Source organism: Aythya ferina, assembly GCF_964211825.1.
Source record: "Aythya ferina genome assembly, chromosome: 9".
Classification (NCBI taxonomy): Eukaryota; Metazoa; Chordata; class Aves; order Anseriformes; family Anatidae; genus Aythya; species Aythya ferina.
This window is the reverse complement of record NC_140305.1, coordinates 11,595,122-11,611,682: the sequence shown is the minus strand read 5'-3', so window position 1 is coordinate 11,611,682 and position 16,561 is coordinate 11,595,122. Positions and strand designations below refer to the sequence as shown.

General features: G+C 52.7%; 1 protein-coding gene across 3 annotated transcripts; it reads left to right on the top strand.

Annotated features, from left to right (window-relative positions):
* The first annotated feature begins 297 nt into the window (after positions 1-297).
* On the top strand, positions 298-16,237 carry EFHD1 (EF-hand domain family member D1). 3 transcript variants are annotated; one of them, XM_084530162.1, is made up of 5 exons: positions 4,722-4,788; positions 4,845-4,947; positions 7,875-8,022; positions 13,356-13,490; positions 14,597-16,237. In XM_084530162.1, exons 3-5 carry the CDS (start codon positions 7,909-7,911, stop codon positions 14,729-14,731), a joined length of 384 nt encoding a protein of 127 aa, XP_084386288.1. In that variant the 5' UTR covers positions 4,722-4,788; positions 4,845-4,947; positions 7,875-7,908; the 3' UTR covers positions 14,732-16,237. The 3 variants fall into 3 exon arrangements, with proteins under 3 accessions (XP_084386286.1, XP_084386288.1, XP_084386287.1); XM_084530160.1 differs by lacking the exons at positions 4,722-4,788; positions 4,845-4,947 and adding an exon at positions 298-621; XM_084530161.1 differs by lacking the exon at positions 4,722-4,788 and having other exon boundaries at positions 4,831-4,947.
* Positions 16,238-16,561: the final 324 nt, after the last annotated feature.

Below are 16,561 nucleotides of genomic sequence, written 5' to 3'. Positions count from 1 at the left end.
CCGCCCCGCCGAGCCCTTAAGGCCGTCCCGTCCCACAGCGCCCGGGGGCTGCCTCGGGGTCACCTGCTCGCCCCGAGGGGCCGCCCGCTTTCCCCCCTCGCAGGGGGCCAGGGCTGAGCTCGGTTTTGTCCCGGCTTAAATTTTATCCCGAGGGGGTCAGGGCGGCGAGGCGGCGTGTGCCGCTCCCCCCCCACCTCGAGTCCCCCACGGCGCCTCCTCAGCGCCCGCCCCGGCTCCGCCTCCGCCCGTCCCGTCCCGCCCCGCTCCGGCGAGTGCGGGAATAAAGTTCGGGGCCGGCCCGGGCGGCAGCGGCGGGGCCATGGCCTCGGAGGAGCTGGCGCAGAAGCTGCAGCGGCGGCTGCAGCTGGAGGAGAGCGGGGCGGAGGGCGACGGGGGGACAGCCCCGACCCCCGCCCCGGCCCCGGCCCCCAGCGGGGGCGAGGAGGAGCGGGGCTCGCTGACGGGCAGCGCGGGCGCGGAGCTGAGCGCCAAGCTGGCCCGGCGGCACGACATCAACGAGGGCGCGGCGCAGCCCCGGCTGGCCGCCGTCTTCAACCCCTACACCGAGTTCAAGGAGTTCAGCCGCCGCCAGATCAAGGACATGGAGCGCATGTTCCGCCTGTGAGTGCCGGGGGGGGGTCTTGCTGGGGTTTTGGGGCTCTGCCAGCTGCCTTTCGCCTGCAGCCCCTCTCAGGGCTTTTTTTTTTTATTTTATTTTATTTTAATTTTTACATCTGTCCCAAGGCTGCGTGCTCTTGGCGCTGTGTCTGCATTTCCGCACGTTTTTGCGGTCCCGATGGAAGGCGCTGCCGGGGGATCAGCAGCACCATCTGATGCACACATTGCCCCCGGGCTTTAGGTAGGGAGGAGGAGGCAGCAAGAGGGCTGTCGAGCTTGCTTCGGGCTGGGGGGCTGCTGTTGAGTCCCATGCTCAGCTTACAGCTCAGGGCCGTGTCTGATTGCTCCTCCTGGGTTTGGGATGAAGGGTTCTTGTGGTGGACCCCTGTGCTGGGGCTTTCCAGAGAAACTCTGCATGGGACGGGGAGAGGCACAAGTCCAAGTCCTTGCATCAGGGGGTGGGTGCATGGGCTGCATGCTGTGCAGTTTGTATGGCTGAGCATTAGTGGTGGCAGTCACTGGCTCCTAGTTTCTCCAGCCCTCCCACCTGGCTCCCCTTTTGCTCTTGTCCCCTCCGGTGTACCTCTGCGTGGCCAGGAGGGCACAGCCTGCTGCAGCAGCCTTGCTTCACACCCTGGGGCGGCTGGTGGCTCTGCGTCCCCAGCGCTCGCAGTGATGCCTGACGTCTGCCCTCAGCAGCTGAGCTCCTGAATGTCCCCTGCAGCTCTGCTCCGCAGTGTTGTAGCTCCTTCCACAGTCCTGTTTGCCTGGCTTTGTGTTCCCTACCACGTACCAAAATGAAGCTTGAGCATGGCTTCCTCTTTTTTCCCCCTTCCTGGGGGCTGGGATGGAGTTCCCCTCTCAGCAGGAAGGTTTGTACTGAATTTAAGCTGGCAGTGCGGGGAGTTGTTTGTGTAAGCAGAAAGGCTTGCCCCTTATCAGGGCCGTGTTCCAACCCTTCTCTGTCCCCCAGCTGACTCCTGCAGTTGGGCTGTGCCTGGGTACTTTTGTTTGCTTGTGCTCAGGTTCCCCTTCAGGGCCACAAACCGCCGTGCTCCTGGGGACTGACGTCAGGGCAGGGGGTGAGCTGATGTCCGGTGTGAGGAGGCAGGACTCCCGCTATGTGGGCTGTCAGCATAAAGTCAGTGGCCAAGAGCCACTTCAGCTTACGGAGATGTCTGCGGCAGGGTTTGTAACTTGTTAGGTCCTCCTTCTGCCTGCACGCTGCCCTCAGCATCCTGGAGGCTGGAACCATTGCAAAGAGATGGAGCCTGCTTGAACGCTTCCAGTTCCCTGCTCTGTGGGGTGTTGCTGGCCCCAGACAGGGCTGTTGCTGCGGGAGAAACAGCCGTGTGCTTTTGGCAAGGCGTTTCTGTGAGCGTGCCGGAGCTCTTTGTTGTGCAGGCTGCTTTGCATCGGCAGCTGGGCGCAGGGAGGGAGGTGTCCGGGCCAGATTTCTGCTCTGCTCGCTCCTGTGCCTCTTCTGACAACTGGTAAAAGGGGACCCTGCAGTATGGGGGGCCGAGATGTCAGACTACGAGGGCAGGAGGACAAAGTGTGCAGGCAGCCCACTGTGGTGCACGCTGCCCAGAGGCTGAGAGTAGGAGCTAGGAGCAGGCAGTGGCACCGACTCCATAGGGGTAAAGGGAGGAATAGCATTGGTTGGGGAAATAAAAAGTGGAAGAACTGAATTGCAGCTGAATTTTTAGACAATGAGCTCATTAAATGCAGGCCTTGCAAGTGGGAAACCTAGGCTTTGCAGTTGAATGCTAATCAGCTGTTGAGTGCCGCTGGGAAACATTGCGTGCCCTGTGAGGATGGCCGCAGCTGAGTGCGGGCTGGCGGAGCCCAACGGGACAGGGTCGGGCTGTGTGCCCCATGTGGCACTGGGCATCCTCCTGCGGACAGGAGCACAGAAACCCCCTCCTGGGGTTTGCTCTGTTCAAGGCAGCTGGAGTTGTGCTGCAGAGGATCTGGTCTCTGCTCCATCTGGTCCCAGAGACCTGTTTCAAGTCCTGGCCAACACCACGTGCTCCAGAAGGAGAGGAAATGTTCCCCTTAAGTCCTGCCAATCAGAGCTTGAGTTAATGTGATTAAGGCTTTTATTCTTTGTATAGCTTATTGGTCCCGGCGGCTACAACCCAGGATCTTTTTTACTAATGTTAGAAAACAAGTGTTTGACGGCCAGGGGTATCATCTCACTGCTGCAGGATGCCAGGCTTCTGCTGTGGAACTTCCCCTCTGTGGGTCTGGGAGCCCCCACGCGAGGGACTCGCTTGGGCTCGTCTCACCCCCCTCCCCGTTCCAGCCTCGTGTCCCCATGCTGAGCTGTGCTGGTGCCTGCAGTGGGTGCTGGGGCTCTGCTGCCCCATGGGCCACAGCTGCCAAGCCCAGAGGGGCCGCAGATGGCCCCAGGTGCTCTTGGGGTGGGCTTTTTTTGGCAGAGGGACCAGGAAGTCTGCAGCTCAGGCTAATTATAACGTGACCTAATTAGCTGCCTGTTCTGACAACACATGGGGATGGAGGTAACCACGATAACCTCCCTTCCCAAAGCCTTGCCAGCAGACCCTGAGTAGCTCTGGGGTCTTGCAGCTCACCTTGCTGCCATCTCTCCCAGGCCAAGACAGCTCGGGGATGGCTGCGTGATCAGGGTGCGTGTGACAGCCGGGCCGTGCTGGGTCTGAGCGACCTTTGAGGGACGTGGCGGGGGAGGACAGCAGCCACCAGATTAGTCCGCAGGGTGGGAGGAAGCGCTTGAATTCCAGCACTGCTGTCACTTCTGCATTCAGGGAATTCAGTGTGTCGCCCACTCGTTTTGCGACTGTGTCTCCTCCTGCCTTGTCCAGCAGAGAGGCTGTGGACTCCCCTCATCCTCCTGACACTGCCGTGCTCCCGCTGTGACCGGCTGTCACCGACTGTCACCAGCTGTGTCTGGGACCCCTGTGGTCAGGGAGGTAATCCCAACGGGGAATTGACCGCCCTGCATGCCTAGCACCTGGCCTGGGCCCTGCAAGGGTCTTGCCAAATGCCTCAGAGGAAATCCTGGTGTAGGAGGCTTTCATTTTGCCCCCACATCACTTCAAGAGCTGGAGCGTGGCTAAGGAGCTGGAAACCCTCGCTGGTGGTGTGGGGCTGCTCCTGCCCCTGGTATGGAGGAGCTGTTTTCAAAGCTCTTGGTTTGTAAGGTGGTATGCAACGCTTGGTGGAAATAAAGTACTCTTTAGAAATGATTTTGAAATATTTAAGAAGAGCTTATTACTGCTTCTGCACCATTACTCTGTTTCAGAGCCTGTTAGACCATTGCAACATGCAGGAGTTGTAGATCAAAGTACAGTTGCTCAGGTACAGTGAGCATACACAGGGAGGGCAGGCTTTCTCAAGAAGCGTGAATGTTTAGAAATTGCTCTTTGATCTTCCAGGATTTTGAATTTCTTTCAACTATCCTTTAAGTTGTTTTTAATTCAGGCAGGTGGGGAGGCGACTGCCAAGTCAGTACTGGTAATGCAGTCCTCAGCTTTTCCTTCTCCTCCCTTCCCAATCCTTCCTTCTGTGGTCCAACCCTCTGGCCATGCTGTACAGCACCATTGCAGTGATTGCCCTAGTACAATAACTGTGCCTAACACGTCTTGCTCTTCAGCAAGTTTGTCCAGCAAGTACTCCCTCTCTCTCCTTTTCCCCCTCAATTCTGCTGCTGCTTTCCTCCCCCAGTGCCCCAGCAGCCGGGTGGAAGGGAGCCAGCCTGGGAATCTACCCGCATCCTTGTTGCAGCAGATTTTGGCAGCAGCCCTGTGTGTCTCGTCTGCTGCCAGGTCTGTGGCTGCGGCTGTACTGCGAAGCCTCGCTGTGCTGGCTGCGGGGCTCATCGCTGCGTGCGCTCTTCTGGCTGTCCCAGGGGGCCCGGCTGTGCTGTGGCAGGAGGGGACCCACGGTGGCCCGGCACTGATGAGCTGCTAGTGGCCTCCCTGCCTCCTGCATGCCAGAGATGTGAGACGTCTTTGCCCGTCAGCACAAGAGCCCCTCCGTAATGCTTTCGCGTCACCAGGGAGAGGCTTGGCTGGCAGCCCAGGGAGCTTTGAGTCCAAAGGGAGCAAAGCTCCAGTGTCACAGCAGGACAGCGGGTGCTGGGCACCAGGAGGCCGCTGCGGCACCTGGCCATACGAGTGGGGCACAGTCCTGCTATGCTCCTCTGGGAGTATGGGATGGGGTGGCTCCTGGGGTGCATTTAGGCACCAAACCTGCTGTGGTGCCCTCTTCCAGCTCTGCTTGTACCTGTGCTACTCTTTAGGGGTGTCCATCACCCCCTAGGGCTGCTGTGAGGCAGTGAAACAGGTGAGAGCCCCATCAGGGCCTGGGGAGCTCCTGGAAGACAGATGGGTGGGTTTGGGGTAGGGCTGAGGGGTGCCAGGACCAACGCTGCTGTGCTACTAACTGTGCTGTGCCTGCTGTGCTGAGAGCCTGCGCCCGTGGGGGTGTGGCGGGGAATGAATTACGCCGTCTCTCATGCCCTATAAATACGCCTCTCCCTAAATAGTCTGGCTGTGCAGCTCTGTGACAGTCGTGTGGCTGTGCTGAGGTCCTAAAATACTCGGGCTGCTTTTGGAGGCGAGTGGGGGCAGGGAGGAAATGTAGCAGTGAGCAGGGTGCTGCGCTGCCCCATGGCTTGCACTGGGCATCTGGGAGCTGTAGTGTCACCCCTGTTGTGGGTGACTGGTAGCACTGTTTTGGGGTGGATGGATGCCACCTGAGCCCCTGTCCCTGGCTGGTCCCACGCAGTGTCCCGCTTGGAGAAGCGCTGCCTGTGCACTGAGCACCTATTGTGTGGCTGGCACTGTGTGCTGCTTGGCTGCCCCATTCCTCACAATCCTGGCTTTGTGCTGCCTCTCTGCAGGGCCGGTGGAGCCCTGAAGCTGTGCCCAGCAGCACGGCTGGTTAACCCTTTGGGGCAGTGTTTGCCTCTCAGGCTCCATGCCGGGATGGGGAATGGCACTGGAGACTGGTGTTCGTGCAGGCAGTGCCTGTAGCACGAGGGCAAGGTGAGTACGGTAGGAGTGGGCTGAGTGTCTTCCTCCTCCTGACTTCTTTTCCATTGCTCATCCACTCTGAGAGTGGTGAGGCAGTGTCCTGACCTCAGATAAGCAGCCCTTTTTCAAGGACTCCTTGTAGCATGCTTCCACAGCCAGCCAAAGAGCAACATTAGCTTGTTAGGGTCAAAAACAACAACAACAAAATAAAATAAAAAATCCCCAGTGTCCCCCTGCCATGATATGTTTTGCTGCTTTATCTGATCAAAGGCACTGCCTCTCCAGCTGCCTCACTCCAAAAGAGCAGCTCCACACCATTTACTCCCAAATTCACAGGAAAAGCAATTTCCCAATTAGATATGGGAGAGATTGCACTTAGTGTGCTTCTGTGATGCCTTAAAAGTGCAGTTCCGAGTTGGGCTTGGTAATGCTGCTAACATGTGCCTTAATTAAATGATGCCTTCCTACAGTGTACCTACCTGCTGTCTTTCCTTCCCTGACCCGTCAGCTCTGTGACCTGGTTTCTCTCCTAGTTATCCAGAAAGCTGTTCAATTTGGTGGTCTTGTGCTTGCTGGATGCAGACGTGCAGGCAGGTTGGTAGCAGGTTCTGCAAGCTAGCCTGGTTGCGATGTCCCTGCCACTTGGGGTCTCCTGGGCCTGAAACACTGGTCCTCTTGGAACTGAAGAGATGGGATAAAAGCTGGTTTTGGAAGCGGTGGGGCTGTCTGACAAGCAGCAGAGCCCCCCTGGTTTGGGGGAGCAGCACCTGGTGCTGTGGCAGGGGCGATGCTCTGGGCCGCAGCCCTGCCTCATGCCGCCCACGCCTTCCAGTGGCTCAGTGCCAGCGGCTTTGTTCACGCCTTCCTCTGCCACAGCTTCCTCTGCGGCTGCAAGGCTTCTCGGCTGGAAAGGGCTTTTTTCCAGGGTAACCACAATTGTGCAGGTCTTGGGCTGGGATGGCTACAGCTGTCGTTTTCTTTGGAAGAGAGCTAACAGTGAATGAATGAAGGGTGGAAGGGTTTCACCAGCTCCTGCCAGGGGGGAGAGCTTCAGCACCGTGCCTAGGATTTCTTCCCCAAAGAGCTGAAAGGATTTAACTCCATCGGGATTGAGATGGTGGTGGGGAGGGAGGCCAGGAGCAACAGCAGGCGTGGCTCCAGGGCTGAGCCCAGCTGGGCAGACCCTGCCCCGTCCCCCTGTGTAAGCCCTGTCTGTGTTAGGCCCTGATGGCCAGCACTTGTCCTGGCTTGCTTTCTGCTCTGGGAACATGTCTTGAAACAGGCTGTGGTGGGGCCTTTCACTCCCTGTGAATGTGGGATGAGGGAGGGCCACAGGGCTGTCTGATAGCAGAGCTCTCATCCTTGAGGCTTTGGACTTTGAAACCCAGTCATGACCCTCACAGATATGAAGTGCTGGATGCTGAATGCTCTGGAGGAATGGGTGCTCAGTCGCAGGGCACTGCCTCCCTGTCTGTGCTCTCTCCTCCTGCAAGGAGTCCTCACAGTCCTTTGCACTCTTCTGGGAGCATGGGCCCGCTCCAGCCTTGCTCCTAGAGCTGTCCTGAGGCGGGTGTGGATTTCTTATCTCACCAGTGGCTGTGTTTTAGCCCTCGGGCACCAGCCAGGATTCCCTTATTGCTATGTTCAGTGCTTCCCTGGCCTGCCTTTCTGCTCAGCCTCGGGGCACAGAACAAGCAGCTGCCCTGAAGCAGAGCACTTGTGCAGTACAAAAGCATTTCAGAGAGGAGAGAGCTTCACAACCAGACGGGTGTGTTCTGCTTATAAAGAAAGATGTGCTTTTGCTGCTGGGAGGTTGTGACTGGTCTGTGCTCCCTGTTTCTTCTCTGAACGAGCCTGAGACCTGGCGGCAGCTGGCATGCCTCTTCCCCACTGTGCTGCTGCATGGTGTAAGCTGTGTGCAAGTGACCTTCGTGCTGGACGTGCAAGTGGGTGTGATGGAAATCCCACTGAGACAAGCTGAGTTCCTCTGTGTTCTTTCTGTGTGGGGCCATTTGGCCCAAGCTCCCCCGAGCACTTCCCTCTCTGAAGAGACAGCTTTGAAGGCTGTCAGCCACTTCCCTGAACTTGATATATCTGTGTTGTACAGCTTCTCCTCTCCCTTGAGCTTTGAACCACCATGTCACTTTTTCCATTTGCCCAGTTCCTCTTCTGGGAAGATCTTCCTGGAGGGGGGAATGATGAGGGCTGACCCTCTCCCCTTTGTGTACCCCACAGGTACGACTCAGGACGGGATGGGTACATCGATCTGATGGAGCTGAAACTGATGATGGAGAAGCTGGGAGCCCCTCAGACCCACCTGGGGCTGAAGAACATGATCAAGGAGGTGGATGAAGACTTCGATGGGAAGCTCAGCTTCCGTGAGGTAAGGGTGGCCATGGGCACAGCTGGGGATATGGTTGTGGGGCAGAGGGAGGAGGCATCTGGGCCCCATTCTCTGGCTGTAGGTAGCCCCATCCCCTCTGTGTGCCTCCAGCTGTGGGGTGCAGCGGAGAAGCAGGTGAGCTTCCCCACACCATGGACAGCTTGAGCTGGAGCACTGTCAGCATCCATTTCCACGTAGCAACAATGGTACCAGGTGCTGAAGAGCTCCTACCTCCCTACTTGCTTGGAGAGCACATATGAGCCCTGCTGCAGCCACCCAGGAGTGCTGACAGCTCCCTGCTGTAGCTGGGGGTGGCACAGATTTGGCACATCCCTGCAGTCACAAGGAGTCTTCGCTGGGTTTCTGCAGTACAGCAGCTCAGGCCTTATTTCAAGTGCAGGGGAAGGACTCTGCTCAGAGCAGCCAGTTTCATGGAGTGCAGAAGGCTTCTCCTTCCAGTTTATGTTGGGCCCCTCTACATCACACAGTGACCTGCCACAGCAAGCTCCGTGTCCCTGCAGCAAGGAATAAACTAGGTGATGCTGTGGTTCAGTACTTTGTGTTGGCTCAGCAGGGACAGGCAGCAAGCAGGTCGTTCTGTCTGTCACCACTGTGCTCTGAGACGGCTAGGGTATCAGTCGTGCTGAGGCAGCTGAGAGCCCTGTGGGCAGGACAGGAGCAGTTGCTGGGTGAAGGAAGAGAGGACACTGAAGTGACCTGCATGTGGACAAGGGTACCCAGCCCTCTTTTCAGCAGTTATCACAATGTCCTCTTGCATCATCTTCTGCTAGGCTTTGATTGCTGCCTGAATCAATACTGTGCGTAACCCTGTGGCTTTCTAAATTAACCAACAGTTCCTCAGGCAGCATGAGAGCCTGGACTGCTTGTATCCTGTGGTAGCTGTGGGCTGTGTGGTTATCCTGCTTCTTCCCCCTCCAGGAGGTGCTGGATATGTGCCTTGACCAGCTAGGCTTCCCTGTTTGTGAACGGGCTGTGCTCTTGCTGTGCCTCTTCTAGAGTGAGAATTTGGTTGTGGGGATGTGGCTTCACGTGTGCTGTACTTTATCTGGAATATTGGGGGGGGGGGGAAGGAGGTTGGCTGTCCACCCTGTAGAGCATTGAAGTGAGCTGTGTGAAACACTTTTGTACACTCCTGTTCCTTGTACACCTTTGCTTTGTCCCCTCTCATGCACTGTGCTCCCAGTACTGCTTGGAGGAATGCTTCCAACCAGAGTGAAAGCCTCAGCCTGCACCTGCAAAGCTTGAAGCTGGCAGCTCCTCTGCACAGGGGAGGGTATGAGCACAGGCAGAGGTGAACTGGAGGTAGCAAAGAATCCAGCGGAGCAGGAAGAGCACCATGTCCTTGGCCCCAGGTCAGACTGGGGCAAGATAAGCACTGGAGGCAGCGCAGACACGCAGCTGTGGTTGCCAAATCTCTGCATGTGCTGGAGGAGCCCTCATTGCCTTGCTGTGTGCTGCCTGAGCTCGCTGTCAGACTGAGAAAAGAGTTGGGAACAGCTTCTGGGCTTTGCGAACAGTACTGCAGACACACTCTTCCACAAAAGTTAAGTGCCTTTATCCCCCAGGGTGCTGGGAGATGCCTTGGTGTCCTGGTTCTGTCGGTGCAGCACAAGTGGCAGTGTGGCTCCTCTTCTGCTGCCACCTGTTAGGAGCACGGCCGCTCTCATGGACTGCCTGCTGCCAGCCCTTGGCACATGGCAGGAGGCAGCTGGTGCTGCTGCAGCTTCTCACCAGATGCGAAAAGATGGTTGAGCAAATGCGAGCTTGAGTGGTACACAGATCAGAACAAGGGAGTATTGCTGGCAGAGCTCTAGGGACAAATTACATAGCAGCTTTGGCAGGTGCTCACGGCTTCATGTGGGAGAGAGGAGCAGGATGCCTCTTGCCTTGTTGCAGGTGTGCTGGGCAGAGGACCCGCAGGGAGGCAGGTTTCCTGGTGGGTGAGGAGGCCTGAACCAGCCTGTGGCCCTGCCCCGCTCCTCTTGCTGCTGGTAGTGACCAGGAAGCACATGGGGAGTGATCAAGCTGACTCGGACCACTCTGATAACCCGAGGAGAAACCCTGGTTTAAATGCATGTCTGAACTTAGCGGTGTGCAACTCAGGTTCGTGTCTCTCTCTCCAGAGAATGTGCTGACAAACCTGCCTGAGGATGTGCTGCTTGAGGTCTGTGTGGAGAATTGCGAAGGACCTCTTCCACTTGCAACAGGTCACCTTTTGTTGCTGGTTTGAGCAGTGCCCTGTCTTCCCACCCTGTGTGAGCAGAAAGGCAGGCCTGTGTTGCTCTGACTTGCTGACAAACTGCTGGCCCTGTTAGGAATGCTGCCTTTACCATTGACCTTTAAGAGTCCACAAATCCATCAATAATTAACTGCACAAGACTCCCTCTGTGACTGGAGCAAAGCAGTTTAGGCTTAAAAAACATCAGGTACAGCTGGAGGAAAAATATCTCAATGTTTGGTTTTATCATTACCACAGGAAACCAGAGTTAATTGGTATAATAGTGATGTCTAATCCCCGCTGCTATCTACAACCTGCAAAAATCCACCCACTGCCCTCACACCTCCACTGGTGTAAATGCAGGCCCACGTCATGTGTTTGCTAGCAGGGTTTGTGCAAACCACAGACTTGGGTGGCACAGCTTTTTCTGGTAAGCTGTTGCAAGGCTGCTGCTGTCAGTCAGACCAATGCCTGCCCTCATGTCCTGGAGGTAACCACAGTGTTTAGTGGGGTGCATGCCTGCAGCATTGCTCTGAGACCTGGCACTGGTTAGGTCTCTGCTAATGAGTGATGTGAGGGTGGATATATCTTTTAACTCTTATAATGTTTATGGGGTACGAAGAGTGTCCTGCTGTCTATGTTCCACGAGAGCAGGATTTTCACCAGTAACCGCATTATTCACTTTAGCTTCTGTTGACATTTCTGAGGCTTAGTTAGCTATGTGTCGTAGGGCCTGGGCCTAGCAAGGGGATGAGATGAGTTAGGAATGGAAATTCATCAGGGAACTTAATGTAAATTCCTGCTGCTGCTCTCTAGTGAGAGGATTGATGCCTCAATAGCAAATCACCAGTGGGCTGCGGGTGGTATGTTGACATGAGGAAGGATTGATCCTGAGCTCCTGTGGAAGCCAGTATGATGCCCTGTAGTCTGCCTCACTAGGTCCTCAGGGCCGGAGCTATGCTATCTCCACCCCTGTGGTGGCTTGGTCCCTGCTTTCCTTTTAGCTCAGCCTGCTTTTCCCGGCTGCAGCAGCCGGTGTTCCACTGGAGGATTGCTGCCCCATCCCCTAGTTTCAGGATGATTCATGTGCACTTGTGACTGGGTGTTTCCAGTCCCTCCCTGTGCAACAGCTGTACCAGACCTCAGGACTGTGCTGCTTCCACTGCCCTTTTCCAATGCCAGGAAGTGGGACTTACAAGGGTGGAGCAGAAACTGCGAGGAGGAACCATGACTAACAGCAGCGTGTGCAGCCTGGCGGCTGGCCCTCCGTGTCCCTGCGCTCTGTGGTGCGGGCAAGTGAGAGGAACTAGCCTGAACCTAGCAGATCCGAGCACAGAGAGGGTGTCTTGGGGAAGATTTGGTTTCTTTCTGAGATGCTCTGCCTGTTCAGCAGAGCATCATTTAATTCGTTACATGTGTTTGGAGGGGGATAACTTCCCTCCCCAAGCATAGCCTGCTTTCTGGCGGCTCTGTGCTGAGCATGCAGGGCCTGCAAGGCCGCTGCATGAAGCAAGGCCTGGTAACACTGCCTCTGCGAGAAGGCAGCCAGCATTGCCGTCATCTCCACACCCTTCCCCATGGGAATCTTCCCAAACTCTTGCATGTCCACTGGTTTCTGCGAGCAACTTGAAACGGTACAGTGGGGCTGTCTTGGTGCAGATGCTGGGACTCTGCTGCCCTCCTCCGGGATAACACAGGCTGTCTGGAGGAGGGAACTAAGTCATAAAGTGCCAAGGATGTCAGACGTGCCTGTGCAGATAGATTTCACAGTAATCCTATGTGGTGTTCTCAGCTCTGCCCTGGACTGAAGTGCCGCAGTGGTGCATCGCTGCTTGTGCTGCTTTGTACTTGGGTGACTTGTCCCTGTCTCTGTTCCTTCGGTGCTTCAGCACTGAGACACCTCCTGGGATGCCCGAGAATAGCAGGGAGTTACAGGAGTGTGGTTGTGAGCTGGAAGGTGATGCAGAGGTATTTGTCTTCAAGCAGGTTGGTCTCGTCCCTCCTGTTTAAAAAAAAAAAAAAAAAAAAAAGTGCTTTCCTGAGAGATGATAGATTTTCTGTTTTCTTTTGCAATTCAGTTGCCAATTTGCACTCTGCTATAGTGACGCTGGGTTTGCCAAACATCTGTAGTCCAGTGCAGGACAGTGGTCTCAAAGCAAGTTGTTCTATAGACACTGGTCATCTCTGACTATCACAAGGGCATGCCCCGGACCCGACCCCTGACGGATACGTCTGAGAAGCTCTCCTGTGTGTTATTTAATGGGCACAACAGAAATACACTGCCATTGCTCATTATAGCTAAACCAGTCTGGGTTCCCTGGAACAGGCTAAGGCATAACTCCAAGGAATGATTTAAGTAGCTTTTCCTGTGTCCTCAGCAAGGACCAGTTGAAGTGACCATGTTCTGTTGTTCTTCATGCATTTGACCTTAATTTGGTTTTCCCCTCCCATACTGTACAGACAATTAGGCTTAGAAAGGACTGAAGGCAAGATTCTTGGCAGCTGAGCAGTTTCCAGATTACTTTCAAGTGCACACCTTTGAGCTGATGTCCTCCCTAACAAAGTTGTGCTGGCACCTCTGTCCAAGGAGGCTGGGGTTTGGGTGTGAGCCAGGGCAGTCTTTGCCCTGCTTTCATTCCTGTGGGATGTGATCTGAAACCCCAAAACAGTGGGGAAACTGCTGGGGGGACTGTGATACAGCATTAGGGTGTGGGGACATAGAATGCTGGATCAGGGCCCACCATATGGTTGTACTGGGCAGGTGGAGATGGCCTCCTTCCTCCTGCCCTGTAGCGGTCTAGGAGCTGTGATTCATCATGGCTTTGCTCCACAGAAAACCCTCTTTTCCATAAATAAATAAATAAACAACAATAATAATAAAAAAAAATATATTACTCTCGTTAGTCCAATAGGGCTCTGTAATAGAGCCAGGGCACTGAAGCACAAGTTGCATGGTGCTATTTGGTTTATATAGAACTGGTTTCCTTTGCTCTGAAATGTAAATTCCTACCTCCCAGATGAATGTCTGCTCTGCTTGTACTTTTAAGTTCTCACCTCAGCAAAGAACTTGAATGTTTCCTCTCTGTCTTGCTAGTTCCTGCTGATTTTCCATAAAGCTGCAGCTGGGGAACTTGAAGAGGACAGCGGCCTGTTGACTCTTGCAAAGCTCTCAGAGATAGATGTCTCCATTGAGGGAGTCAAAGGAGCCAAGAACTTCTTTGAAGCCAAGGTATGGTGTGGCAAAGAGGAACATGAAACAACTCTGCATGCAGGCACTAATTGTTTTAATTGTCACAGAGACACTGACCCTACTTGCTTTTCAGTAGAAGATAGTTTTCTACCTATATAAAAGGAAGTATTTCATCTGCCCCTAACCGTAGCCATTGTTTTTCCCTTCAAACTTTGCTATAATCTAGCTAGGGCATTCCTTTGTGAATCAGTCAACACTGAAATGGCTTCATACACTGTCTCTGCTGTGGGTCCTGCCCTGATAGAGCTGACTGGCTGACTTGCATCCGTGTGGCTGGGAGCTGTACGTGACTAGCTGGCTGACCGCTTTTAAAGACAAAAGCGTCCTGGAAGCTCATGTGGAGGACTTGACTTTCTCATTTTGCAAAACTTGCCTTGACCACAGCACTCAGAGTTTAGTAGTGAATGGAGTATTTTGGAGTATGGAATTTCAGACGTCTCTCTTGAGCAGCTCTCTGTAACCTTTGGAATCAAAATTATTCCACAGGGTCTTGGAGCTGGCAAAAAGAGCTTTATACAATTTGAATCTGACAAAGCACCCTGTTTGAATGTTCTTTTGGAAAGAGAATAATCCTGCTTGTTTATATAAGAAGTTTTGTCCTCAGAGTATAGCACAGCTATTGCACAGCAGATGTACTGAGATGAAAGCTGGAAAAATAGCCAGAAAAAGAAAAAAAAACATCTCTTTGATCTGCAGACTATCTGTGGTAGTCTGATGTTCTCAGATTTGGCTTTGATTCAGAACTGTTTTCTGAAGTAGTTTCTACCACTGTATACTTGCAACTTATGCTATGCTGCCTGCTTACAGAAATAATGTGTTTGACCTAGCACTGATGGCATTGTTTTGGTTACTTGCTAGTGACTTATTAGTAATTGACCTTTCTTTTACTGATGTCAAAGTGAACTAACAGGTACTGGGTGTAAATACCCAAGCATTGCAGTGTAATTAATACTTGACCCATCCTGACAGCTTCCCAGCAAGCAATGAGAGGTGCAGCAAACAGTTCTGCATTGCTCACTCAAGAGTAATTCAGACTCTGCTTCGGATGCAAGGCTTGATGAGCTTTTACTTTTTCTCTCATAAAGGTTCAAGCCCTTTCTTCAGCAAGTAAGTTTGAAGCAGAGATAAGAGCTGAACAGGATGAACGAAAGCGGGAAGAGGAGGAAAGGAAGCACCGCCGAGCAGCATTCAGGGAGTTAAAGTCTGCATTCACCCAGTAACCAACCAGCCAATATGCACTCCAAGATTGCACATAACTTGGTACGTTTCCCAGATCAGGGCTCTACCTGGAGAGAACTGCCTGGATCCTGTCTAAAATTTGTTACAGCTTTGCTAGTCTTCCTTTCTTGAAGATTCTCCTGAGCTCCTAAGGATGCAATTCTTGCAGTTACTGTGCATTCATAACGATGTGAATCATAAGACTTGTGTACATGCTGTTTCCTCTGAACCATCAGGAGCGCATCACCCTGAAGTAGAAACAGCAGGTAGCAAATCAGGGTGAGTGCTGAGAAGTGTTGTTTGCCACTTCATTCTTTTCTTCTTTTCTATACATAACTTTTCTCTTAACTTCTTAATTCATTCCTTGCTTACAGACAAGTGAGGTCTTGTGTAAAGCAGGGTGTACAAAGTACAGATTGACTTCCTGTATGTTTGTACTGCTGTCGGGTGTTGTCACACATCCCTGACTTCATCCCTCTTCTTCCTCAAAGCCCTGTGCCCCAGGCACTGTGAAAACACTGTGAAGAGAGAAAGATAATTACTAGGGTTATGGATCAAATTATTTCCTGTAGATTTTTCTGCTGTCCAGCATGTTGGAGAGTCTTCCAGTTTTCCTTCTCTGAAGTGCCATACTAACAAATTTTTCAATAAGATGCAAGATTTCTGAGAACTTTGAAGAGAGGAAGCTGGCTCTCTTAAACAACGAATAGAAAACTGAGTTGCCTAATCATGTATCTTCTTTCACATTCCATCATGTTTAGTGTACTGTATGGTTTTACTGTATTTTCCAACCTTCCAATCTGTTTTTAAGGGGCTTTGCCAGATGGATGACAAAATTGACTGGAATGCTGGGTTTTTCTATTTGGAGATGTGCTCATCTTGAATCATAAAGGTGGCATTGTTTGACTTCATTAGAGCCACGACAGATAAAACCAGCCCAGCATACTGAGCAATCTTTTCTCAAGAAGGGAAGACCAGAGAGGTTAGCATGTTTAGTTGAATTCAGAGGGTTTGCACTGTATTTAGTCATCTTCTTTCACAAACACAGGAAACTTGTCCACAAATGTTAAATATGTCTGATGTTTGTCTGGATATACACTGTAGGTCATGACAGAGGGAAGCAATGTTCCCTGGGGGAGACCTCTCCAAACATGAACTTGCTCAAATTCTGCCTCTGCTGTTGCCCCAGTTTGTGCTTTTTTTTATTTTCCAGATCAAAACTCACTAGTCATCTTTTCACTTGTCTGTTTTGCTTCTTAAACTGTGAGCACTAAACTGTGAGCATGGAATAATGAATAGAAAAACCTCTACTCTTTAATATCAGGTGAAAGAATTGCTAAACAATTAAACTGTGTATATATCTTCACAGATTATATTTTATAAAATCACGCTTTTTTAGCTAAATATTTATAATTAAATGTTTTTATACTTTACAACAAAGCAGATAATTTCATCTTCAATTATTTCTCCTGTTGCTGAAATGTACAAATAAAGCATTGTTATCTCCAGTCTCGTCTGTGGCTTATTTTAGATCTCCTGACTGCACTGTTAAGTGCACAAACTACCCCAGTGGCCCCCACTCCTGACCGTGCCAGTGTTTGAGCCGAAGAGCTTGGCATCCTGACTTGGATGAGCAAGGAAGAGTACAGCTTTCCCCTTCTACACAGCAGTTCTGGTTGAAAAAGTCCAATGTTTGCAACTTACAAAGAGTCGTGACCATGTAAATATTTGAAATGCTGTCCACTGCTAAGTGTTGACAGCTGAACACTGTCAGCCTTCCCTTTTCTTAAAATAGCCACTGCATCTCAGCCCTGGTACTGCCCCAGCTGGGA

Coding starts and splice junctions, on each gene's coding strand:
- EFHD1 (XM_084530160.1), top strand. CDS start 320: ATGGCCTCGGAGGAGCTGGCGCAGAAGCTGCAGCGGCGGCTGCAGCTG. Junction 622..7,874: donor ATGGAGCGCATGTTCCGCCT/GTGAGTGCCGGG, acceptor TGTACCCCACAG/GTACGACTCAGGACGGGATG. Junction 8,023..13,355: donor GGAAGCTCAGCTTCCGTGAG/GTAAGGGTGGCC, acceptor CTGTCTTGCTAG/TTCCTGCTGATTTTCCATAA.